General features: G+C 47.5%; 1 protein-coding gene across 1 annotated transcript; it reads right to left on the bottom strand.

The window, feature by feature from the left end:
• Nucleotides 1-1,333: 1,333 nt before the first annotated feature.
• LOC309686036 (alpha-2-macroglobulin-like protein 1) lies at nucleotides 1,334-27,342 on the bottom strand (the record flags this gene model as incomplete). The annotated part of the gene is made up of 35 exons (XM_082498566.1): nucleotides 1,334-1,374; nucleotides 2,073-2,175; nucleotides 3,423-3,491; nucleotides 3,777-3,867; nucleotides 4,538-4,653; nucleotides 5,055-5,270; nucleotides 5,611-5,825; nucleotides 6,268-6,439; nucleotides 6,647-6,721; nucleotides 7,692-7,848; nucleotides 8,466-8,547; nucleotides 8,861-9,037; nucleotides 9,437-9,520; nucleotides 9,925-9,976; nucleotides 10,400-10,521; nucleotides 10,702-10,825; nucleotides 11,165-11,393; nucleotides 13,181-13,334; nucleotides 14,017-14,104; nucleotides 14,785-14,982; nucleotides 15,823-15,972; nucleotides 16,128-16,273; nucleotides 16,800-16,863; nucleotides 16,994-17,218; nucleotides 17,689-17,859; nucleotides 18,213-18,322; nucleotides 19,365-19,482; nucleotides 20,297-20,417; nucleotides 20,965-21,049; nucleotides 21,477-21,630; nucleotides 22,680-22,700; nucleotides 23,013-23,065; nucleotides 23,833-23,995; nucleotides 24,898-25,084; nucleotides 27,272-27,342. The coding sequence occupies 35 exons, from the start codon at nucleotides 27,340-27,342 to the stop codon at nucleotides 1,334-1,336; spliced, it is 4,404 nt and encodes a 1,467-aa protein (XP_082354692.1).

The raw sequence follows: 27,342 nt of genomic DNA, 5'->3' as shown, positions 1-27,342 counted from the left end.
TGCCAATTGCTCATGGTAGAGGTTTCTAAATGCAACTGTTGACCAAAGGAACTGTCGAACATATTCCAGCCCTCTCTTAGCTTCAGCTCAAGCTTGTGTGATGGTCACCTCCCCCAGGTACCAACTCTGCCTTGGTCCATGTTCTACTGCCTCCTGTGCAAGTCTGCTACTAGAGGGCCAGAGTTTTGCGAGTGTACATGTACATGCACACAAACAGAGGTGAAATCGTTTTTCCCAAGTGCTTTTAAATGCAATTTTCCTAATTTGGGAGAAAAAACATAAATCTGAATAATCACTCAGTCAGACAGTTCTGGTCTTCTGACTTTTAATAAGATGGCCAGGCACAGTCTGAGCCTTTCAGAAACTAACTGCTCAGCAGGAAATTTCAAGTATTTTCTCTTTGCTTCGCATCTCCATGTAGTGGCTGTTGGCAGGGGTGACAAAGGACTGATGGACAGAGACTGTAGAGGATGGGTCTGTCCCTGTTCCTGTGAAGACAACAAAAGAAAAAAAAATATCTGTATTCCTGAAGTATTAAAACTAACCACTGGGAACTCAAGGGGTTTTTTTGCACCTTGTGACCAAACAGGACTGCCAAACCATCAAGGACAGGGCGCTCTCTGGCTCTACCCATACAAAACCTACAGCAGAACCTCCAGTAAGAGTGTGGGGCTTGTGGCAGACATCCCAGGGCAGGGCTTTGTGCCTCCCACAGGTGTTTTTCTCTATCTTGTGGGCTGCGGGCAAGGAAGCATGCAGATGCAAACAAAGTTTAGAACAGGAGCATGCACTGGTCAAGTTCAAACTTTGCCTTTGCCCAGCCTGAAAAGAGGAAGGGCAGGTGCCTGTTCCCTAACATGGATCAGAAGCCAGGCTGAGACTGTGAAAGGCCTGGCACTGAAAGGAGCCAGGCACTGCAGTAAAGGTGAACGTGGTGTGTTGCATGTACAGGGCTGGAGGGCCCTGGAACTGCAGGGAAAGTGTCAGGAAAAAGAACTGTGTTGACTTGAGGAAAGTATATTTGATGCAAAATGCCAGGACTGGTGGTAGGACTTGGCAAGGCAGCCCTTGTTTCCTGTAACATACCTCCAACTCTGTCACAAGCAGGGCACATAAAACCTTCCACTTCAATTCTGTCTTTCCCTCAGCTTAACCATTGGTATACAGAAACTCACCCTTACTTAGCATTGCTAATCACTTCCTACCCTGAACCTGCACTCTGGCATGTTTCTTGACCAAGGGCCCTTGCCCGTGTCTCCCTCCCTTCCTTCCTCCCTCTCCATACTCTTCAGGACCATGCCTGTGATGACAAAAGAGGTGTTGGGCCCTCACCTCACTCGCAAGGGGCATGGTAGCTCATCACCGTAGTTTCTTCTGGAAGACAAGAAAAAAAGTGCTGGTGATATACACTTGCCAAAAACTCAGTAAAGCAACCCAGCATTGTGCCTCTGTTTCAAGGAGAGGCATTCCCTCAGCTTACAGGACACAACTCCCATCCCTGTGACACATGAAATCACTGGTATGTGTCAAAGACTCTGTGTAACTATTCTGAATTCACCCAAGTCATGGGGCCTGTGATCTTTTAAAGGTATAAGTCCGAAATAGCTTCATAGAGTTATGGATTCCTCACTTTCTGAACCAATAGCCATCCCTGACACACTTCTAGCTTTTCCTCCTTCTAGGGACCCCAGAGAACAAGTTGTTTTCAGGGTCATCCTTCTAAGAGGGCCCTCACTCTTCTAAGCCATCCCCTTACTATAGTCCCTCTGCCTCTGCTGCCTCCCACAAAATGGGTGTACAAAAGCATGACCCTGAGCTCCTTGCTCCCCTTTTGTTGGAAGAGATAGACCCTAAGTGGATCCGCATGCCAACTTCAAGCTTGCAAGTTGTGAGGCCAGAGAAAGAAGGATCTACTGTTTTGAAACCTAAGTGGGTAAGTCCATCACTAGAGAGCTTCTAAGAGGCAGTTACACAAAATTTTCAGGGATGTATTGTCTTAGACTTGACAATTTCAGAAAATTCCTTCCCATGATACATTTGGGTGGTTTCTGCAGTACAGCATCTGAACTTACCTGGCATGTAGTAATCGTAGACCTTGATATTAGCTGGCTTTTGATCCTTCACTTGCGTGTCCTGCTGCACCAGCAAAGTGTAGGTGTGAGGCTGTCTAGTCAGCTAAGACCAAGAGATGCAAGTGTTACAGCCAGAACCAAAGTCCTGTAAGACAAACCCTTCCACCTGCTCTCACTCAGGCTCCTGTGGAGACTTCACCACTGTGACAGATCTTTTCTGTTTTCCGGTCCATCTCAGAAATATCTTTTACTTTACATTCTGTGGCCATCTCCCATTTTTGGTCACCAAATTTAACTCAGGTCATGAGAGACATCAAACCCACACAGTCAATATGCAGTAGCTATCTAAATTTAGCACTCCTGTTCCCAGCCAATCCCACATTCCCATCCAGCTCTGCTCTAAGCCCCTTCGTGCATCTTGTCTTGGTGGCTACTTTCTTATACTCAGTCCCGTTACATCAGCTCTTATTCTCCAGTTTCACACAACCCTCATTATTAAGCAGACAAATGCAAGGTGTGGATGAACATCTGCTGGATTGTAGTGGTTACATGACCTGCTGTTGATTTGGTTCCACCTTGTCCTACCTGGCCGCCTCAGCTGAAATCTTTCTCTGTGAGGCCTTTCTGCTCTGTGCTGTATGTGTAACGGAAGCAGCACCTCTGGAAGTCTAATGCACCCACACAGCAATAACTTGCTTACTATGAGGTGAGCTTAGATCAACTTATTGACAAGTAGGGATGAAGAATCACAGAAATGTACAAGTGCTCCTTGGAAATTCAGAATTTTAAAAATTCATGTCAGGTCTTGTTTCTGGTGTTGTTTAGGTATCCATGTAGCTAGAGAAAGGCTGGAGTTGTTACTCTCTTGACTAATGAGGCTGTGGAGCAAGCACTGCTGCTCACACAACCATCTGGTCTAATTTTGAGTGATCTTGGCAAACTCCACGAGCAATCTTGGATGCTCTCTACTACATTCGGGTTGCTTAAGGGCTTTCTAAGAGCTCAGGTTTGCTTAAATTTACTGGATGGATCCTACCACTACTCCCCAATCCTGATCAGACACTGTACATGGACTTTCAACAGTCTCTGAACAGTGCCAACAGATGTAGGCTTAACATCAGAGTTAGCCTCATTTCACTCAAGATAAGTGGCCCTGTATGCAGGCTCTACAGCTGAACTACTGCAGACTGACACAACACACTTCTCCAAGTCAGCAAATGTGGCTGGTATGCCGGAACAACAGCTCTGGATACTTAAAATACTAACAAAACCAAGATAAAAGAGTAAGCTAAAAGCTGTCTGCCAGTCCCTAGTCTTTTTAATTATAACATTAGCCTAAATTCCACTCACTTCTGTCAGGTAGAGAATGACTCGATCAGCTTCGCTTTCAACTTTCTTCACTAAAGGCATTTTCTTTAGCTGAAAATAGGGGAAACAATGTCAGAAAGGCTCTAACAGAAAGCAGAAATATTCAGGGATATTTGTCCTTGTGAGAGCATGGAGAAAATGTTCACATGGCCAAGGAAACCCTTGGGGTAGGGGAAGGCAAGGTGGGGGCTAGAAGAGACTTTGGGTATAAAGATTTCTTGGGAAGAGAACCATGTTTCTCTACCCGTAGGAATGATCACAGTTCTGCACACAATCCTGTATGATGGACATGCATCACCATTCCCATCCCATTTGGACACAAACTCGCAGTCTCACCTCTTCCAATGAATCTGCCACAGGGCTGTATCCAGAGAGCAGCTCCACTTGGATCAGGACCATGTTGGTGGACACACGGTTCCCTGTATAGCTGCAGCAGGAACCCAGTAACTAACGTTACTTTCTGAGGCACATTCTCCAGATACTCCAGCCAAGTTTTGGTACATAGGTGGAGGAATCTGCCTTTCCTTCCAGTGTTTCTCCTGTAAGCATACCTGTTCCTGTACTGTAATAAATCTTTGTGCTTTCCCTGATCTCTCTTTTAATTATGCCAGGCCAGGGAGAATGAATTCCTCACAAGGCTTCTGGACTTACTTTCTCTAGACATGGCAGGGAATATCACATCTTCTGCCTGCTCTCTTGGTAGCTCTGTCACAAGTCAGGTAGGGATACAGCAGAGAGAGCGATGTGGCAGTCAAGCAGGAGCAGAGGAGGGAAGACTTATTACTAAGTGTCAGCAGTCAGTCCCGCAGGACCTTCACATCTCTAGTGTTTTGAGACCTAATCCTAGACAAGGGTGAGACCCATAGACCTTGGGAGAACTAGTGGTGACTGGCATGATAATGAGATAGGACTATAGCATGATCTGTCCTTCTGGGGCCTTGTACCTTTCACCCAGCTGAGGAGACCATAGTTAAATGAATGGGGACATCTTAGCACTTGGACCTCATGAGCAAAGGGGAGCCCTCCCCATCAAGAGACTAAGAGGCCAGAAGCCTCTTAGTACAAGGGGAGGCAAGGGACAATTAAGTGTCTCCTACCGAGCGTGAATGGTGACGGGGAACTGGGTGGCGTCAGGTGTGGTGCACTCTGTCTGCACAGACATGGCAAAGGTGGCGTCGCTCCTCAGTGGAGGGATGTGGTACCGCAGAATGGCCTGTCAGGACAGAAAGAAGCTAGCTGGCCGAGAACAGCAGGTGATTTGCTGGTTAGTATTCTTGTCTAGCGCTTGGCTGCTGTTTGCTGGCTTGCACTGGTGTAAGATAAAACTATGTGGCCGTTAAGTGGAGGTTCTGCTAGTGCACTGCTCCTGGTTGTGTTCACTGGACTTCTTGGAGAAGACTTGCTGCTCTGACTGGGTGAATATAATCCAGACTTCATTTGGGGAATTGCTATTCCCTACTGTTGGGTCCCAGCTACTCTTCCAGCCTCGAAGCCCAGATTCTTGCAAGTCACTGCAGCAGTTTGTTTTCATTGTTGTCCAAGTAGCAAGGTGAGAGGTCCCCTCACTTTCAAGGCTTTTCCCCAGACAGACGTTTTCTCCCTGGCTGGGCTTACCTGCAGGAAGAGGCACCCATGGCCCTGCACATGCACAGTATAGTCTCGGGGAATGGCTGGCAGCTCCACTGTCTGCAGCAGGAGGCGATTGGTGTTGTCTACTCGGATGTTTTGGCTGAAACCCTCAGAGGAGAGAGAAGCCTGAAGATCAGGGCCATCCTTGCTGAAGGTCTTGGTTGCATACAGGGCTAGGGCTTCCAGAGCAACCACCGTGTCCTGAGGAAAGAGAAACACATTGGGCAAAATAGAATCCCTGCTTCCTGCGCGTGGCCAGTCCTTAACCTTTCCCTCCCTCATACTGCAGCTACAGCACAGTAAGTGTTGAGCTTTCCCCTTAGACTTTTAGCATGGGATTAGCTCAGAGGAATACAAATATTCACCCTTTCCCAAGTCCCAGGAGCTGTAAATCCTTTTTTTTTTTTTTTCTCCTCCTCCCTCCCCCCCCCCCCCCCCTTTTTTTTTTTCTTTTTTTACTACGGGCTGTGCTAGAACCCATTGCTCTCATAAACTGTAGCTGACGACGTGTTGTCTGTTAATGGTGGCTCAAGGGGATTACCTGAGTTGAAGCAAAGCCTCCATAAGGGTTTTGCTGCTTGGTGAGCCAAGACACAATCTGGGATGCCTTCCTGATTTCATCTGAAGACAAACTTGACTTTGAAAGGTGAGCCATGAGGATACTAGATGTCAATTCCACATCAACAGATGGAGCCCGATACCAATATAGGGAGTCTTCTTCCTGTTTGGACTGTTGACTCCAGAATATTTGGTCATCTAGAGGTGGAGTGGGAACACTTATAGAGTGTGTAGCTGTATCTAATGACCTTGGAGTCCTACTCAGCTCCTGTGCCTAGGTATTGAGTGAACACGTACATTGGACAAGATATGAGTGCATATCTTCATATTACCCCCCCCCTTTTCCCAGTAAAATCCTAGGCCTGCAGGCTGGAAAGGAGCTCTACAACATCCATGGATGTCCCTTGGTTTGGATGACTGGGAGATCAGGACTGTGAGATCATCCATAGAGCAAGTCTGTCTCACAATATGGATATAGCTGTGACAGCTTGGCAAACAGAGACTGTCCAAACCTTTGGCTCCCCAGAGAGCTCTGCCAGTGCCCCCCGCTGCAGTCCTGCATTCCCTTGATTGCTCTGCCCTGGGATCCCCGCATGGTTCTGCTCATGACCCTCTCTCCCGCCCCCATGGTCTTTGGTACCTGATATTATGGCTGCCTTATCCAATCTTTTGAGGATTTTCTGCCTGAGAACCTTATCACCTGCTACTGCAAATGCGTTTGCGGCTAGTGCCAGGCTGTAGAGGTTGGAACTGTTGGTATCAGCATTGACCAGGTCCTTTATACATTTCAGAGCTTTCAACACAACTGGGTCCTGGGATACAAATGAAAGCACACCGGTTGCTGGCAGGATGTATGGGGAGGGAAAGCAGCCTTGATGTGTGCAGAGAAGGATGAAAATAGGGACAGGACACAAGGGGAGAATTCTGGTAAGGTGCCCCTGTCTGGCCGAAGGCAGAGTGCCAGTGCACTGCCTGCTGAGAGGCCACACACACAGCCCGTCCCTGCTGCCGATACTCACAGAGCGTGGCATCCCTGAGTGCAGGAGAGCTGTGATGATCGCAGAGGTCAGTCCCAGTCCTTCCTCCACTGCACCCTGCAGCCACCACAAAACAGAGAACAGGAGGCTACCGTGAGATGGGAGAGGGAGAAGTTTTCCAGTGCCTTCTGCTCCATGAGCAAATTCCAAGCCGGCGCAGGCAACAGTGCTGGTCCTATTCCTCTACTAAGGAAGCACCAGGGCTAGTATCTGCTCTTGCAGGTCCTGCTTGCTGGAACACTTCTCAGCCACAGTGCCCCAGGCTCTGCTGTGTAGATGATTCCCTCCCTCTGCTGAACACGTTCCCTTTCCCCTCCCCTGCAAAAGATTTTCAGTAGGAGATTTCAGTTCCAGGGGAAAGTGATGTTCCCACAACCCCACTGCAAGGTGGCACCTCAGTCAAGGGCCAGGACAGTGGCAAGGGTACAGAGGAGCAGAAGAAATGGTAGCTTTTGCAAGGGGAGGTTTAATTATCTGATGTCCTGCCCACTCAACTGCTGCTGGCTCCACTTTGGTGGTACTCTGTGTGTGTCTGTGCATGCACAAATGCTGTGTTTCTGAGTGTATAGGGAGCTTCCCTGGCAAGGTGAATCTCACATGAGTGGCTGCCACCAATCTCCATTCACTCCATTTCTGACTGTCTCTGTACACGGGGGAACTCAGACTGAAGGACGAACGACAGCTTAATAATGGGAAAGGAAGCTGAAGCAGTTTACCAAGGCAATAACACAGAGCTTCGAAACCTTTTTAACATTCTTTTTTTTTTTTTAAGGCATGTGTTAGCTTTTGAGAGGGGGCTGGGGTAGGGCACTGGTTCAGTGGGTATCATCAAATGTAAACCTCCATCATTCATAACCTGAAAAAGTGCCACCATGACTAAGCACAACCCTGAGTGTCATCCAAGGGTGACCTTGGGCACATCAGAGCCTCCCTCCTGCAGCAGGGTTCCTTTGTTCTTGGCACCCAAATTGGCCCAGAAAATGAAGGCACTCTGAGGTACCTAATGAACAGCCAGGACATGTCATACCATTAGACCGTTGTTGAAGAGCTTCCCCACACTCTTGAAGCAGCCAGATGGAGTCTGACTTTTAATCAGGGCACTGGCAGCATCCTTTATATTCTGCTCATCTATGTGGATGAAGTCCTGGGCTTGGCTGAAGGTCTTGAGGACAAGGGCAGTAAGCCTAGAGCCAGGGAAGGGAGAAGAAAATCAGTCTGAACCAGTCACTGATGCTGAACCAGGCACTCCAGTAGGAGACAGGAGCCTCTGTGTCTTCCACTCATCCCTGGAGAAATACCAGCACACCAGAGCTTCTGTGCAGATGGAGAATTGGAAGCGATGCACTTGAGATAGGTGCTCTTGAAGCTTAAGCTCAGATCCATTTGCAGCAAGAGATAAAAAATTCACTGACAGTTCAGCGCTTCCCCCAGACCCCTGCCAATTCCAACAGGGTGCACTTATGTGATTTAAATCCAGGATAGTTGGTATTTATTGAGTTCACACAATCCCTATCCCAAACCTGTTTGGGCACAAAGGACGCTTGAAAACCTGGGAAGAAGAAAACTTTGCAGCCAAGTTTTCAGAATCAGCCTCAGTTAGGATACCCGAGCACAATCAAACAGGTGTACCTCCAGTCAGTTCATTTGGCATGGTTCTCTTCCAAAAATCTCAGGAGCAGTTTCTGTTCAAAACTCCACGCCTCCAGACTCCCTCAGTTTCCCCAGGCCAAAATGCAAGCCAGCTTGAGCTTGACCAGGTCAAGCTGTTGTTCCTCAACTGTGACTGGATATCTCTGCTTACCATGTGTTCCCTGGCTCACTTCCTTCCCCAAAGGCACTGTATGAGCCATCTGCATGCTTGTACAGGAGTTGCCGCTGATATCCTGTGGGAAGAGGCTGGAGTTATTGAAGATGTTCTGTACTGTCGGGTTCTTAAGGTGACAATCTGCCCAGGTTCATTATAGAGAACATTGTTGCTGAGGAATTCAGCAAAGGGCTTGCGGAGGGTGCCGTGCACCCCCTGTCCAGCTGAGAGACGGCAGCCTGATTTACACTGCTGTAATTGCCATGGTGTCAGGCCAGTGATGCTGCACAAACCCTGTTCAGCACCAAGCCTCTGCTGAGATCCTCACTGCACAACCTATTGTAGTGGACACCACCAGCTTGATAACCCAACATGAGCAGAAATCTACTCACCGCTTTCCAGATAGCTAATTGCCTTTTGTTTAATTTCTGGAGTCAGTTGTCCTGTTTCTTCGAGGTATCGTGTGATAAAGACATTGGGCGCAAAATGAACCATATTCTGCTCACCACAGCCACTGGATATCTGGAGGAGCTCGTCTATGTTGTCCAGTGCTGTTCCCAAAATGTCACCTGTAGGACAGAACCACAGCTTTGAGAGCTTTACATATTCTTGTGTGTAAAAAATTTCTGGTCTCACCGATTCTGCAGATAACCTGCTAAGACTGGTCTCAGTTCACCTCTGCTCACACTAGGGTGACTTTAGTATCTACAGAGCCCTGTAGGAACAGTGATATGGTAGTTGTCTATCTTTCCCTTGGCTGGGTGAAATTATATGTCCATCTGGTCCAGTGTCACTTGTACAAGAGAGGTGGGGTGTTTCTCTGGAAGACGTAAAGGCCCAATATGACACCTCACTGCACATACCCATTCCCTCTCATTACTCTCTTTGCTAAAGCAGACATGGTGGCACCAGAAGAAGAGACTCCTGCAGGGAAAAATCTTACTTTCCAAGACTCCCCTAAATCTCACCTAAGAAAGAGACGTGGGCTCTCTCGGACCCAAGGATCCTGTTCTCTGGCATAGTGAAAGTGATTGTCTCTGAAGCGGAAGTTCCTGCAAAAGGCAAAAGCATCAGGACAACACCATACAGGAATGAGATGACAGACCCACAGACATCCCCAGGAGATGGTGTAAACAAGGCTGGGATCACCTCATCAGTTGGTGAAATCAGCATACAAAAGAGAGGATGACACAGATCAGGCCACCCACTGATGAGTGACTGTGATATGGTTAGGCAGTAGCTTGGTGCTGCCAGGAGCTTGTAGTACTGGGTACAGCTGAAGGGCTTTGTCTGCCCATAAAAGCTCCAAAATCCCTGAATTGCACCTCCCCATGCACCCTCAGATAGTCCTAGAGTTGTTCACAGACCACACTGCTTCTCTTTGGTCTCCTCGCTCTGCGCACATGTACAGCCCCAGTGGTAAGACAGTCCCTGTCTTGAGGATACCTACACCTACCTTTAGGGCACAGGAGTGAGGTGTGGGTCTTTTCCTCCAGTAGCCCTTCTGCCTGGTGGGGAAAAGGCTGGTCAGATCAGAAAGGAGAGCACAAAAACATGATAACAGTTGTGCAGCACCCCACCTTCCTGCAAGCACCTCTTCCATCCTTATGGGCTGTGCAAAGGGCCTCACATAGACAGCAGGGATATGTGTGCCAACAGTGAATTTTCACTGGTAAGTAGGTTTCTAAGCTGCTACATGGCCTCTGCTCCCACTGGCCTGCTAGCAAGCACCTCTGACATTTCTGTCCCACCGAGCGGCGGTGCTCAACTCACGCCCTGACCCACCCTAGCCTTAGAATCACTCCTTGACCAGCGTGCCTGGGAAACATGCCTACCTGCCTAACCAACTCTCCCCTCCCAGAGCCACCCACTGGGCCATTTTGAGCCTGACCCAGTTCCAACCTCGCCAGGACCCTGAAACATACTCTGACCTTCACCAGCAGGTGTTTAACCACTGTGTCCTTCCCTCCGGACTCTGGCGCAACAGCTGTACTCTCAGTGCAAACACCTTCCTGCTCGATCACCTCAGCAGTGACAGTGAAATTCACCTTCCCTAAAGAACAAAACATCAAGAGGCCGGTTGGCACATCCATGTCTACATTTTTCTTTGCTCACCCTAACGCTGCCCACTCGTGCTTTGCATAATACACCGCTCTGCCTTCCAACCCAGCTCTGGTTTCTTCAAGCATCTCTGCCAGTGCCTCCCACTTCTGCCCCTCCCTTGTCTCCTTACCTAATTTTGTAGCCTTCACGTCCCAGAAAAATGTTTTTGCTGAATCAGGACACAGACAAACAGTGAATCTGACATTTGCATGCACAAATTCAAAATCCATGGAGTCCATTAGGCTAAGCTGGAGCTAGAGGTGAAACAAAAGGGAGTTAGGGTTACAGAGCAGCTGCTGTGTTTTTCCTTTCAGCTCTTTGATCTAAATGCCAGTCAAGCCCAGAAACCCAGGGTGAGTACAATGACGGCCTTGTTGCAATAACTCTGGGCCACCAACAGTCACAGTCCTGTAGGGTTGAGCTTATGGGGAAAGATAAGATGGACACAGAAAGCTCTGCATGAAGCTTTGTGAAGAGCTGCCTTGGTGTCTTTTGCCTAGTGCCTGAGGAGACCCCTGCCTGGGTCTCTGTCACTGAAGAACTGTTAACACATATCCCCCTGCCCAACAACCGTCCTGGAGGGAACCACTCACCACCATGCACTGCTTCAGGTAGCTGAAGACTTTGACTTTCAGGGGAAATGACTCTCCCCGGAAGACAGAGTAGGGCAAGGTGGGTTCCACGAAGAAAGGCTTGAAGCTCTGCAGGCTGGTGGTCTCTGAGATTCCCAACCCATGGCTCTCTGAGGTGCAGAAGGTCATGGCTCTCCAGTCCGTGATACTGTCGGGTACTGTGACAGCTAGCTCAGCAACCCCTGAATCACTGAGGATGAAAGAGAGTGGAAGGGGTTGTCCCCATCCCTGTAAAGATTTCTCTTGGGAAGACAAATGCAGAAGGACTATGAACAGGAATTGTGTGAAGGTATGGAGATTCCTAGAAGTAGGAGAGAGGTGTGGGAAGGATAGCAAATAGGTGGTCAGGGAAGGTCTGAGAGGCAAATTGCCTCTGGAGAGTGTTGCACCTCAAATTCTTGTTTTGTGTGGGCACACAGGGCTCTCAAGGGTCCATGTTATACACCCAGCCTGTGTCAGGGAGTACCATGTGACACTTCCACCACACTACCACCCAAACTCCCAACCACAGCTCTGCAGTTATTATAAATGTCACTTACAGATCTGCATCCACAAAATGGAAGATGATCTCTGCCCTGAAATGGGCATAATCCAGCTAAATGACATGGAGAGGTAGAGATTCTATTTTACAGATGGAGAACATTGGCATATGGAAGAATTAGGAAAGCTAAGATGTGTGAGTAAGGGGAGAACAGTGCACAACTTGACTTTGGCAAGGCCTTTGACACAGTCTCCCATAGTATTCTTGTAGCCACATTGGTGTGGGCTGGACAAGTGGATGAAAAAATGAGCAGAAATTCACTGCACCGTTGGGGACAAAGGTTGGTTATTAGTGACACAAAGTCCAACTGGTGTTTCTTTACCTGTGGCATTCCTCAGGGCCAATAGTGGCCCATACTTGGACCAATAGTGCTTAATGGCTTTATTAAGCCATTAAGACCTGGATAATAGGAGACAGGACATCCTCAGCAAGATTAGCAGACTATACCTTGTTGAGGAGGGGTTCCTGATATGCTGGAGGTAAAGGTTGCTATTAAGAGGAACCTTGACAAGCTGGAAACATGGGCTTGAAAATGGGTAAATACAAAATTCTGTATCTGGGATGGAATAGTACTATGCAACAGTATAGGCTAGGCAGTCACTGACTAGTAAGCAACTTTGCAGAAAAAGAGGTGGGGTTCCCGGTGGATAACAAGTTGAGCATGAGACATCTCATGTGCCCTTACAGTAATGAAGGCCATCTACTTCTGCACTGTATTAAGAAGACTGCAGCCACTAGGTTGAGAAAAGTTATTTTTCCCATCTATTTCTTCCTTGTAAGACCACATCTGGAGTACCGTGCCTCATTTTTGCCTTCCAGTATAAGAAAGATATTGACACACTTGAATGCATCCAGTGGAGGACTATCAGGATGGGCTGTGACATTTGATGTACAAGAAGACGCTGAGAGAACTAAGGCTTTCAAACTTAAGAGAGAAAGGCTAGTGGGAGATTTTTCTACTTTCTACAGCTACCTAATAGAAAGGTGTAGACAACAGAACCAGTCTCTTGGGGTGCATATTGATAAGATGAAAGGTAACAGACACAAGTTGGAACATGGGAAATTCTGATTTGAGATATGAAAAAAAAATACCATAAGGATAGTCAAACACTGGAACAGGTGCCCAAACAGTTTGTGATATCTCTGCCCTTGGAGATACAACAGCCTGATCTAACTGGACGGGCCTTGTGCAGGATGTTGAATGACAGACTTCCAGAGGCCTCTTCGTCCCAGAAGATTCTGTGATTTTAAGTTCCCCCAAGGTTATTTGGAAAATCTCAAGCAGAGCCAGGAACTGAACCAAACCTCCATTGCCCTTATCCACTTTTTCACACCTCCCTTTTTTGTAGGCACAGGAGGCAATAATGTCTTGGCCCTGCTCCTGCCTATCCCCTCTCTGCTGAGGCTGGTAGGGGTCACAGCCCATAATTACTCACCTGATGGGAACTAGAGTCCAGATGAATGTCTCTGGAAACCAGGTACGTACTGGTCCTGCCTCGCTACTCAACTCAACGTGCTCTGACTCAGCATGTTCGACAGCAGCAGCTGTTTCTGGGTTGAAGTTGTCCAAGCCTGCCAGCTCATCATAAGCTATTGGGAATACAAGCATTCATTCAAAGGCAGAGCAACTGCGAGGTCAGGATAGAGTTCAGCTGGGAAAAGCTCAGCTGTCCATCCCTCCCACTCCCTCTACGATCCCCCTTGTACTTTCCAAGAAGCCCTCAACCTACTTCACCATTGTCTTCCACAAGACAACCCAGGAGACCATGTGGATTCCAGCATGTGTGTGCTCCCCCGTGAAGGAGCTACCTGCTCTTTTGCTCTCAGCCCTTGCAGAAAGCCTCAGATGATGCCCAGTGCTGATCTTGGCTCATTCTCTGGCAAAGGCAAGACCTTTCCTAGTCTTACAAACAGATGTTCCTTCCTGAGACAACTGCCTCATTTCCTCATGATTCTTTTGCCTCAGGACACGGTGGTAGCTCTGGAAGCCCTAGCCCTGCATCCCTCATTTTCCCCATATTATCTTTCTGCCTGCCAGCAGAAGCTTCCAAGCAGGTTCTTCCTGTGCAGCCACCCCTCCACCCCTCCAGTCCACTGGACACACACACGTCAGGACCCTGCCCCTCTTCCTGTGGTGCACATCTCCCGTGCAACCTCCCACTCATCTCTGGAAGCCATCCCCAGTTCCTCAGCACACTGCATGTTCAGCTGCCCTTGTGCAGCCTGTATGTTACCCGTGATTTCCAAAGAAACAGGATAAATCGAGATGTACACATGTAGTCGTAGTGGTAAGTGGTCTGGGTACGGCACTCAATTGGAGACTTGATTTTAAGGCTGGTTAAAAATGTTAGACCTGAATTCTGGAGGAAAGAAGGAGAAGAAAAGAAGGTAGATTTCAGTGGAGGTCTGACGGTCTGTCTCTGCTCCCACCTCCCAGCGTATCAGCCACCCTATGTTGTTGCACCTCAGTCTGATCTCCGAATTTATACAGAGAGAGAACGCAGAACCACCCTGCTCCCAAAGCCAGTCCTGGCCCCTCACGCCAAAGCAGGCTCTCTCCATTCAGAATTATGGAGGTGACCACTCACATGTGCATGCCCACACACAAAGTCATTATTTTGGCACTACAGTTTGCTGCCCACCCTAACACAGACTTGTTCTCATCTTTCACCTGATATTCCTTCCTACTGTTCTTCCCCTCCTTTCCCCAGTCCCCCTTTTCTCTCACGTGCTTTGCTTTTCCAACCTCAAATTTTCTCTGACTCATGCTGATACTCCTCTCTCCTTCGAACCTCTAGAAAGTCTGAGAGTCTTGACCTTGGGATAAATGAGGAGCTGCGTTCTAGGCATCTGCCTGATCGATGGGAATTTATCAAGTTGGGAGCATAGTGTGTCAGAGAGCTCTTAGTTCAGAAGCTTGGCAAATTCAGAACCTGAATTTGCCAGTGTTTACAGGAAAGACAATCTGTGAAGCTACCCAGCGCTGACCTGGGATACAAAAGGGCCCTGATATTTCAGGTTTTCTGGAAATTAGATTTACCTTCAGAAGTTCATAAACATCTGGTTGGGACACTGCATAAGAGTATTTGTCGTACATGAATGGTGACATTGTTCCTGGTGGAAGGGTGGTCTGAGGGAAATTGCTGATTCCTGGGCTCTTGTGGACAGTACAGTAGTCACTGTAAGAGTCTGTGAGGGTGCTGGGGTGCTCTTGAGAATAGCTGAACATATTGTACACCTGTAGACAGAGAATGAAAACAGTACATGGCAGAGTGACAGGTGGGAAGTTTTTAATTTCTGTCCAGAGATTTTCTGTGACTGCAGAGGGAGAGCTCAGGTCCTGCCTGCCACAAAAGCCCAGCACCAAAGATTTTTGAACTTCTTGGAGACCCTCCACAAGTTTTAGATGCATAGCACCGGAGACGAACGTGAACTCCTCTGGGGTACAGCTGCACGGCTGTGGACACTTCCAGCTCATAGATTGTACCCGTGAGCTCAATGCATACAGTGAGGACACCTTCCCTATGAGTCATTAGATAGCTTCTTGTCTGACTGAAGGCACATCCTGGATCCAGCAAGTCAGTTTCAAGATGCAATTCAAGGGTCCTTAGACCACTGCCAAGGTATCACTTGCAGTCCAGTCTGTGAATGGAAGGACTGTCTGGTTCATGTGAGCTGGGACAAAGACACAGAGCTTATCCATTGGCATTGGGTATTTGGGTATTTTTTTTTTTTTTAACATAACCCTTTTTTTCAGAGCACTGTCATTAATTGGTTCAGGAGATGCAAGCGTCTTGCCATCTGGTTGACACTGTGGCAAAGTTCTCTAAGTTTAAAAAGGATGTGACTTTGGGCAGTACTTGGGGATGACAGTGGGTTGTTCTATTAGGTCCCTCTATAGAGACTGGAAAATTTCACTGGTGTTTGATGTTGACCTTCATTTTTTCTCATTAAGCCATGTCCTGTCTCCACTCAAGTACTTGTTATATCCACTGTGCCTTATTAAACAGTGACAGCAACCAGATACTCAAAAGGCATCTCTCCAATATTAGCAAGACTCAGCACTAAAGTCACTCACGCTATCCCTAGATAGCTCAGCCTCTGGCCTCAGAAGAAGGACACTTTGGTCTACAGCACGGACGCTGCATAGGGAGCCTGGTGCAGCCTGCAAATGGAGATGGACAGATGATCCTGGGAGAGCCACCGTATCTGAGAAGCCAAGCTTCACCTGAAACAGCAGAAGAGAGAGGGACTGAAGACATTGACAGAGGAAGGAAAGGGGAGACTGTGGCTACTGGATTCTGTTGGGCATCTATTGCCATTTTGCAGTTAATGAGCTACCCTCCAGGCTACCTGCCCCCTTACGTTTTGTGCTCTACTTACATGGTTCCTGAGGCACTTGGAGACTTTCAGACTGAAGGTGTCAGCTGCCACTTGTCCCTCAGGGAAGGCAGTGTAAACAAAGAGGGTAGCCATCGGTGAAATGAGGTCAATGGGAAGAGAGACATTGAAAGCCCCACTATACTGACCTGAAGGAAGAAGGAGAAATAGAAAAAGTAAAGGAAGAGGGAAGGAAGTCCATCTCCAAGGATTACAGCAGCAACATGCTCATCCTCTGTAAAACTTCTGTACAGTTACTTGGATAAAAGCTATTCTGCCTTGCTTCTGGGGAGGCCACAGCTAGACAGGGATGTAGGTTAGTGCCATTTTGTAGCAGTAACCTTACATCATGAGGGATCTTGGCAACAATGTGCACTTGGAAGAGAAATAACTTTCCACCTGAGTCCAGGAAAAAGATTCTGGGAATTTTCTTGGAGGTCTCTGATAATTTCTGCTGGGCAGATAAACTCTGACAATTTAATCATTTGATCAGAAAAAAAAAATAAATAGGGAAATTAAAAGACAGAAGAGAGCAAGCATATTTTCCATTTCCTCTTGATTTTTTGTGCCAGCTCTGTTGTTTCCTGTTGGTCTCAGATCTCTTTTCTCTCATTTAGGCTGGAAGGGCTTTCCTGTTGGGTCTTTAATCTGTTCCTCTTATTTAGAAGCTCTTACCTGATGGTGGATCAAGACGTACTGTTGTTTGGCCATGACGCACAAGGGATCCTCTGGCCAAAACCTAAGGGGTAATGAACAGAGCAAAGGGTTGACAGTGCCTCTGCTCCATGTCTCTGGGCCAGCAAAGGGCTCTGTGCTGACACAGACCTGTCGCAAAGCTGACCTCATTGCCGGCGCTGCCCTGCACTCACCAGGTGGTAGAAGTCTGCTCCAGCAGCCCTGTCCCCCAGCTCTGTGTCTAGGATGCGATAGTGCACCGTGACCTGCTGCACGTCCCCGCAGGGCAGCATTGCCTGCACTGGCTGGATCCTCACAGAGCTCTGGCTGGAAGAGTAGAAAGCCCTCAGTGTGAGGGATGCAGTGCCATAAGACACCCTCACATTTTGACCGCTTGTGTCCTCCGGCTGGGTCTTTGCCTGTGGCACAGAAAAGGTGGCTTGGTGTCTGAAGATTTCTTACAGATCTCCCCGCACCAAACCCAAGACTGCCTGGACAGTGGGCTCTGAAGTCTCCCATGGTCAGGTGTCTATTTCCACCTAAACCGAGCTCAGTGGCCCCCATTCTGTTGAGTTTGGCATTGCTGCTCCACCACGCTCTGGGGTAACCAGTGCCTAAACAGGAGGGCAGGGAACTGTGTACTACTAGGGCTTGGGGTACAGCCTGAACTTCTGCAATGCTGCTGCTACCGTGGGAGCAAACCAGATTGTTAGACTGTGTAGAGTGGGTTATGAGTCCCTGGATCCCCTATTCCTCTTCCCCTAGATCTGTCATTTCACTACTCCATGCCTCAACCTCCCTGGCTATACCGAGACAATGACATAGAGTATAGGTCTGAGTGATGCATTGCTTAGTGCTAGCTAAATCCAACGTAGATATTGGGATTAACCTGTAGTAGAACTTTACTGCTGTTGTCCCATGCTGACGTGTCTAAGGTGAAAGAGGCCATCCCAGTGTCATCTGTGAAGTAGGACTTAGTCTGCTTCCTGCTACCATAGGACACTGTAAGAATCACCTCCTTGTTCTTCAGGTGCGTCCCATTGGCACTTTTGAGTTCCAGCTGTAATGATACAGAGAATAGTCAGAGAATTGGAGGCCTCAGGACTGAAAATCTACCTCCCAGTAGAAGTCCCAATTCACCTCTCTGCAAAGGGACTCTCAGTGTGAACTCTATCTCCTCCAACTCCTCCCCATTTATGCAGCAGCCATCTCATCTGGCAAAGCCATGTGCCTATCCTGTGGTCACACCTTTGGATTACCTCTTGGTAGAGATGTCAAAGGAGAGGCTGGGACAGAGGACTGTGCTAGCAGCTTTGGGCAGCTCAGAGCAAGGGGATCCCTCACTATTTCTGTGCCCACCATCCCCTTAGGCCCAGCTGCAGGGCTTTCCATGTTTCTGCTCTGTTCACTTACATTTCCATAGTAGGGAGCTCCTTGCTGATAGTAGTAGCTTGTCCCCCAGAACTGGAGAGTTGTGATATCAAAAGTGACCTTGCAGTTTTCAGTGGCATTGAACTCCACCCCTAGGAAAGATGGAAGGTGCATGCAGATAAGTATCATGCGTCTGAGCAAAGGCAGCAGGATTGGATAGACTGAGGTAAGGGATGGACTGTCACTTATAGAGGATTCGAGTTTCCCTGTGTGACTACAGGAGTCATTTAACACACACACTTGGCAGTAGTGCCTCCTACATTCTGACCCGCTAGAATGACAGCAGTCTACCAGGAGGTCTCTACCAGACAGTTCTGAAATGCTCTTTCTGACTTTGTTTAAGATGGTCCTACTCATAATTGTCCACTTGCATTCCCCTCCCATTCTCACAGCAGAGTCACTGGAAGGCAACATTTTTCCTTGCCTTCCCCACATTAGTTTACAGTCTGCTGTCTTGTCATGTGGTGCCCATCTGAAATCACTGCAGTTGTTTGCTGAGTGAATGTGGGTCACTGTTTTCATCAAGGGTCTGCAAAACATTTTCTTGTAAGGAAAGAGTTTGTAAAATTGGACTCTAGACTCAGCTCCCTATCTGGGATGTGGAGATAAATCTGATGAGGAGGTATTAACCAGTCAGGGCCTTGGTCATCACTGGTTGTTCTGAGTATCTCCTCGTTCCAGTAGACTTTCCTAAAGTATGGTTTAAGAACAAAAGAACCCTGCCTGGACCACTTCAGTGCATATTTCTACTGTAAGTAGAAGATGAGAAAAAGCAGCTTTTGCCTACCTCTGCCAAACCAAGGTGACTGTCAGAGCTAGACTGGCCACAAAAGCTTGTGGAGGAGCAACCATACTGGTAAAGCCCATCCTACAACTGGGAGAACTCCCATGACCTATGTGAGTCAGACCTGGGTGGTGTAGTACACGAAAACATCCATGCTGCCATCGTGCTCCCATGGGACACAACCCTCTGAACACTTGACCCCATGGAAGCTAGTGCAGAAAGCTCCAGTGGTTTGATGGGAAGACACAAGAATCCATAAGGAGTCTTACAGATGAAAACCCAAAGACAAGCGTGTTGTATGAGTGTAAATTAAAAAAATTTCCACAAAGTGTAAAGTCTGTTTTTTCTACCTGTTCCACTTTCTTTCAGAAAAGCCACAGCTTCCAGGTTGAAATCATAATTGTCACCACGCTTCTTGTGGTAGATCTTAATATTCACCTCAGTGGCAAAGCAGCCATCCTCGTTTGTCTGGGGATGTGAAATTGTATCTGTTAATCAATCATGAATGCACTAATCCCTTCTGCAGTGCAGATCAAACCCAAGGTCCAGAAGTCCAAAAGTGCATGACAAAGACACTTGAGTTAAAGGAACAACTCCCATACTGGCATGAAACATACTTCTTTTCTGTGGAGAAGTCACTAGTAGGAGATGCTGTTTGGCACGTGTGTCATCTTTACATGCTCACTCATATGCCAGTAGCAAACATGAGCTGTCATTTCTCCCTGATGACATGATTTCTTCTGCTAGGGTGGGATCTATCTTTAAGATACGTGCTGGGTTACTTAAAATATGTAAACAAACATAGATACATTCATTCAACCCTGGAGATGAATGAATAAAGCCTGCACTGAGCTGAATTGCTTGCTTAGATGCAAGAGAGAATTTCCGTGTCTTCAAAACAGCTGTTTCTGGGAAGCAGCACATAGGGGTTTACACCAGATTAAAAGGTGTGCTAAAAAGCATCCAGTGGAATTGAATCAATGTGGACAGTGTATGTATTTTTTATTGTCTCGGTGCAATACCTGTTTTGTAGGCAAATCTGCAACAGTTTGCCTACAGATGATTCTTCCTTTGAGTGCATCTAAGTGCAGTCAGAGAAATCACTGAGAAGGGCTAAGATTGCCGCACTGGGGGATTGATGATATATCAGTCATTCATCCCCAAGCAAACAACATGCTGCTTCAACAGATGATGCCTGTCCCACTCCTTCCTTTAGTATTCTTCCCTTTCTTTGCTCCTGTTCCTCTCTTTTGCAATAGGAGTGGATGTCCCATGTGCTCACCTTACCAGTGTAATCCTTACAAATACTGTGCTTGGCTTTGGAAGACTTCCGATTATAGCGGATATGTTTACGGCACACCACAGCCTTCACACTACCTTGGACCGGTTTACCATACGTGTACCTGGCAAACACAGCAGAGTTGACTTACACTCACATACAGAAACACTGGCTCAAGGGTGAATAATATCAACTTTAGCCTGTGGTTTGCAGCTATACAACCCAGCAGCCTGCAGTATCTTCGTGGTTCATGAGCTCAGCAGAGGCCAAGAAATTAAAATGACTTCATCAGATTGAGGTGGAAGGCAGTGGTGGGTGAGTCAACACTGGTTCCACCAGGCAGTGTTAGGGGACATTCTGCTGGCCACAACTTGGAGTCATTATTCCTTCCACACTGGGATTAGTGAACGCAGCGCAGGTACTGTATTGTAGGGTACATGCCCCACTGAAGGGATCCACTGCCACACTTTCAAAATCACAGAAAAATAAGTAGGGAGGGAGAATATGGAGAAAGGTGAGAGTCCAGGAGAATTCCTTAGCAAAGGATGCCAGGGCAACAGACTTTGGGGTAGGAGCAGGGTTGGCAGAGGCCATTTTTAGCTCAGTTATTGATAGCTATGCAGGTTTCAAACCAGTAAGAATGCACCTTCTGTCATGATAAGTCAGCTCACATGCCACAGACGTGGAGACGGAAGTTCTCTTCCAAGACGGTGACCACCTGAGGCATCTGGATGGAGACACTGAACTTGGGCAGCACTGTGTGAAAGCAAGAGAAATATAATTCATTGAGAATACAGAGAGCTTATTTGTTCCAATCCTCCGCAAATGGTTGTCCACAGAAAAGAAGTCTCTCCTTTCATTCCCTAACTACAGCACAGGGCCTGGTAGGAATGCACCGGCAGCTCAGACAGGAAAGTGTGGCAGAACTAGACAGCCTTAGTCTGGTCCCTAGAGCATAGCTATGGGACAGTGCCTCAGTCCATCCTCAGGACATGAGGGAGAAGAAAGCCAGTGGGCCTGAGTGAAAGCCAGTGATTACACATACTGGCAGGCAGTTGGACATCTCAGGTGCACTACTAGCATAGCTGTTCACAGATACATGACCCATTCAACTCTCTGTGAGAGAGGAGGGCTGGAGGCAATGCATCTTTCCCTGCTGCTGTCAGCTCACTGAAACTCTTACCATACTCCTCTACCCTGAAGGTATGCGTGCGGTCAGGCATTTTGATGGTGTACTCTCCCACCAGTGCTTCTGCAGCCAGAGGGAAGGACAGATCCACAATGCCTCCCACAGGTGTAACATTCAGCCACTGTGCAATTCGGTTGCCTTTGGGGTCCTGCATAGGCAATAGCAGAGAGTAGTTATTTCCCAGTGCAAAAAAGAGACTCTTTTGCAGGATGTCCAAGCTACCACAGCATGGTCTGAGCATATATTCTCTTGTCCTAAGAGCCCAGGTCTATGACACAGCTACAGCGCTCAGGTGAGTCCAAGCTTGAAGAGGGTAGAGCTTTTCTGCCTGTATCATTGACAAAGTCAATCTATCATATTATTGCTCTCTGGTGGCACCACCATCTTACTGACTGCTGGTGCTTGGGAGGGCAAGATTGCAGAACTCAGGCTACGGTCAAACTGCCCAGCCAGGAAGGACTTAGCAAGGAGTTGATGGGTGCTTTATAAACATATGGAACAAGTGGGAACTGTTGTTTGAAAGGGTGAAGCTGGATTAAAGTACTATGTTTGAATAAACTGGCATAAAGTATTGCATGGGTGTCTCAGAAATCATGTGTTTATGTATTGATTGCTTGGTGGGTATGGCATGCAAATGTGCATTAGCTCCTGCCAATTGCCAATTGTGACCTCTCTGCATGGGTTATTGCAAATTCCCCATCGCTTTCAGGTATCTTTCCTCAGCTCAGGTGATTGCAGTCCATATTTTACCTATAATATTGAAACTAAACTAGCAGATTTTAAGACCAATATCCTGAAAACTTCTTTAGGAAGTTTCTCTAGCTCTGCAGCCACAACACTAACTGGTCATACTCTTCTGTATTTTTAGAAAAGTGTCCTTAAAGAATCTTCGGGATTTTCACAAATCTTCAATTCACAGGGTAGAGGAACTAAAAGTCCTGTGACTATTCTAGAAAATTTTGCTGGACTGGTTTTCGGTGTCTTCCATCATTTACCGCAGGGACCCCTGTGTGGTTCATATCACGACACTGCACTCGTGTGGGTACTAAAGGAAGGAAGGGCAACAAGTCAAGGACTGTTCCCATTCATTCTGAGGTAACTAGTTTTCTGTATTCATATTTCCCCACCATCATCTCCAAACCTGTGTCTTCCCCAAGATGAGAAGAGATCACCACTTCAATAAAGTAGGTGCTTTACCTTCAGTTCCACCAGGCGATGCTGTGGGGAGGAAATAACAGTTACTGGTGGGATGCTTTCAGGTAAGTTACCATCCATTTTCCTGGCATTTTTTGTCCCCCAACCTTTCATGAGTCTTTCCTAAGCAATTCCCACGGACTGCCTATGACCCAACATCACGAGCAGCTCCTGCATTGCAGGTGGTGCCCAACGCTGTTTGTAAGCACCAAAAGCAACACTGAGATTAGCTGTCCACAGATGGATCACCTGGCTGGGCCAAGCACTGATCCATAAGTCATGGAGGCAACCCATAACCTTTTTAGACTTATTAAGGTTTCTCCCCTTTTGACTTACCGTTTTGTTGCTGGCAATAAAGTTCTGATCCAAGGTTACAATTCGCAACTTGACTACAGAGCAAAAGAAAAACAGGACTGGCTGAAATGAAATCAAGTCTGTTAATAATAATAAGAATGGATGGCTAAGAAAGATGTGCCCACATGCTTCACTGAGAGGATGTGGGCAGCAGCTAGAGCCATCCACTCCTGGGCCTATGCTCAAAGCCCTGCTATGAGCTGGCAGCCTGCTAGAAAGAAAGTAATAGGAGAGGCAGTGTGGGGTTTCTGGGAAAGCTGGTTGTGCTGGTGAGAAACAGCTTTTTTCTGGACATTGGACCTGCAGAGGGGCACTCAGTCTTGCCTGCAGTGAAGGTCATGCCAGTGGAAAGGGTGTAGAGGCATGGGGCAAACAGCTGTACCCTGTGGTGATCTGAGCTGTGCTAGGGCAACGATGGGGCGTGCAGGACCATGACCCTCATCTGAGGAAGTCTGCAGGAGAGACAGATTTAGGGCACTGACAGACTAGTGTGTCTTTGACTGGAGCAACCATGAATATAACACTGTGACATCTGAACCTTCTCTAACGCATCAGCCAAAACACACCAGCCCTGTTCACACTGGCATGCTGTCCGTGTATGGCTAGTACCGGAGAAAACATGCACCATGCTGATGTAGTAGGAGAGAGGTATCCCCAAATCCCTCGAAGCCTAGAAGGGAGGTGAAGCCTGTGACCCATCTCCCTTGCTGAGCAGGCCCCGCTCCAAGTGGTAGAGGCTACCCCATATTTCATGGCCTGAGGACTGATCTTTCTCTCACAAGCCATGGCATTCTGTCCATACCATTCTGTCCAGGTTTGTACACAGGTTTGTCTGTCTGGATAAAAGTCTTCTTGTCTGCGTGCTTGATGAGGACATTCTGTTTCTTCTGAAACTCTGAGTTGGCTTCCAGGACTGTGATTACAACAAAAGCCACTTCATAGGAGTTTCCAACAAGAGGAGGGACCTGTAGGCATAGTTGTGGCCATCATTCAGGGTGGATCCATTCATGGATCCCTAGGCTTTTGGAATAATAATTGTGATACTCTTTTTATATTGCTCCAGTTCTTCTTGCCCTGAAAGACTTTACAGTACTTTTCAGAATGTTTTCTAGAAGAGTAAAATAACAGTGGGGCAGCAGGAAGGACACTGGCAGACCTGTACAGACTGAAGCAGAAGATTCAGTGCCTGATTAAGATGTCCCCATGAATCATAGAATCATAGAATTGTATAGGTTGGAAGAGACCCTTGGGATCATCGAGTCCAACCATCTACCCTACTCTACAAAGATCTCCCCTACACCATATCCCCCAACACCACATCTAAACATCTCTTAAACACATCCAGGGATGGTGACTCAACCACCTCCCTCGGCAGTCTATTCCAATGCCCAACCACTCTTCTGTGAAAAATTCTTTCCTAATGTTCAGTCTAAATCTACCCTGTTGGAGCTTGAAGCCATTCCCTCTTGTTCTGTCATTAATTACCCGTGAGAAGAGACCAGCACCAACCTCTCTACAGTGTCCTTTCAAAGAGTTGTAGAGAGTGATGAGGTCTCCTCTCAGCCTCCTCCTCCTCAAACTAAACAGTCCCAGCTCCTTCAACCGTTCTTCATATGATTTGTTTGCTAGGCCCTTCACCAGCTTCATTGCCCTCCTTTGCACTCGCTTCAGCACCTCGATATCTCTCTTGTATTGAGGTGCTCAAAACTGGACACAATACTTGAGGTGTGGCCTCACCAGTGCTGAGTACAGGGGCGCAATCGCCTCCCATGAGAAGACATGGGGACATCTCTGCCTTCCTTCCCAGCAAGACCAGAACTCATGCACTACCCATCCTACTGACAACCCTTGAAAATATCTTCCTCACCTGGAAGTCTGTGCAATGAAATAAGGTGAGCTGAGAGATGGACTGAGTAATAAGAGTCTCATTCCCAGCTCTGCTTTGCAAGGTTACTGTCACACGGATTGGGACTGCTTGCTTTCTGCTGAGCTGGAGGCACACTGTCTCTGAGAAGGGGTAGTAGAGCTGAGATGGTATTGCCACAGCATAATTTCTATTAAAAAAGAAAAAAAAAAGTCAGGTGAAACCGATTTTCTAAGACGACAGGGTTTGACCACAGGTTTTGTGTACTTCCTAATAAGACTTCTGATCTCTTCATTCCAGTGTCATGATGCCAGTGGGACAAGATCACGCCATTCTTCTCATCTATAGGTACTGCTGCCATTAACACTGAGTCTGCACTCCATGCCGCATGCACATGTAAAAAGATGAAGTCACTGCTTCCAAAACCGAAAGTCAAAATAAGGTGAAGAGACCTCCCTTCGTTACCCAAAGAATCAGCAGCAGAGCTTGGCTACATTGCAAGTTTTCTGAGACTTCAGCCTTTTCACTGAACCACATTACGTATCACCATCAGCTTGCTTGGTTGGTTTTCTGCTTTCTGTCCTATCAGCTACTCTTGGCCTCAGAACCAATGCCATGTGTATGGGACCCAGTGTCCCGGCTTTGTGTCCCAGACAGTCTCATGAGCACCTTCTCTTCCGCTCCTGACACTCCTGTCCTCCTTGCTCTCTTATACCAGATCTCACACCTTTCTGGTTATTCTCATAGCTGTGCCCATGGATAACACCAAGAAGCTGTTCATACTGGTGGTTTTTTTTCATCTTATACTGTACTGCAGCAACTAGGACCAAAGAAAAGCCAACATTCAAGCAGGCTTGAAAACTCTTATCACTGACTCCTCCTGCTTACTGCCTCTGGACAGGTTCAGCCAAGGGCATGTTTTGCATCAGCAGGAAGGCAGGGCCTGGAAAGATCAGAACAGCAGGAGGCAGGGACGTGACCTGCTGGCAGTTCTCAGCTGGAGCTCAGCACCCTAGCAAGAGGGAGTCAAAGTCCTGCTGGCCAGGAGCTTTGAGTGCTTTCACACTTGAGTGCTGTCAAGCTGCCTTGAGCAGCTTGTCTGCTGCTAATCTTAGGGGATCTGATAACAGATGCCAACGACATTTTGATTTTCCTACTTAAGCTGACTCACATCACCTCCCACCTGCCACTGGGCCAAAGCATGGGATGAGCACTAAAGACTCACTGCTCGAACCTCCCATACCTCCCTTGCTCCTAATGACCCTTTACTCTGGAATATTTTCTTACACCCCTTTGACAATTCATTCCTCGCCCTTGCCTTCTGAGCTATCGATGCATGAGGCAGCACCTCTGAGGCTGTCATTCAAGGATCCCAAGAGCCAGGCTGCATTACTTTCTCATGAATTTACAAAAAACATTGGTATACAGGCAGGACAGTGGACAGCCTATTGAAGCAAGCAGTGTTTCCATAAAGCAAAGCTTCATGCTGAAGGGAACAGTGGGAAACAGGTAGCAGTTAAGTATCGTTTGAGCAGGAGCTGTGTCAGGCTATGGAACATGTCCTAGAGGAAGAGGCTGTACTCCCACTGGAAAAGATTTTTAAAACTAGACTTGTGCATGCCACACCACATGCAGCAGAAGGGAACCCAGATACGACCCAGTGACATATTTCCCACTGTAACATCTACTGCTCAAGCACAGCCATGTTGCTGTTCGCACTTATGCCATGGCTGCAAAAGGAAAGGCCTTCAAAAAAGGAAGAGCAAGTTCGCAAGCCAGTATATCACAGCAGTGCCTGCTAGAAGAGGAGTGACACTTCTGATCAAGTATATGAAGAGAATCAGTGCTGGGAATTGTCCTTGCAGAGCTCTAAGAAAAGGCATGGAGGGAGCAGATGGCCAGCCAAGCCAGAATGAACACACTGCTTTACAAAGAGCATCCCTGTTAGATACCGTGGGCCCATGTGTGCCCAGTCTGTAAGGGCACCCAGCTTTGTCTGCTAAAGATTTAAATGGTTACTATGACTCTGGAAAGAAAAGCATAGCCCAAAAAGAAATATATTCTGGAGCACAGCAGGAGGTGTGAGATGTTGGCAGGTCAGAATTAAACGCATGCAGAAAGCTGTTCTGCCTGAGTCCTTGCAGAAATACATGGTCTACACAAAAGGCACTAAAGGGAGAGCCAAATAGTAGTGAGAGTGTCGGGGGGAGGGCACATGAGAACTAAGTGAAACCTTGGGAATATGAGAAATTATGCTTCTCTGGAAAAACACCCCTGGTCTTAGGACTTCTTCCCTGTTTCTGTCACACCCCTTCCCCCCTGCCCCCGAGATTCCCCACAGACCAGAGCACGTATGTGAAGCAGCTGAAGTTCTTACAGCATTGCAGGTGTTCCAGCCGTGCTAGGCAGGAGAAGGATGCTGCCCCACAGGAAAGCGGTACTCCACAT

This window comes from Vanellus vanellus (assembly GCF_965231255.1).
Source record: "Vanellus vanellus genome assembly, chromosome: 1".
NCBI lineage: Eukaryota > Metazoa > Chordata > Aves > Charadriiformes > Charadriidae > Vanellus > Vanellus vanellus.
This window is presented reverse-complemented; position numbering and strand designations above follow the sequence as displayed.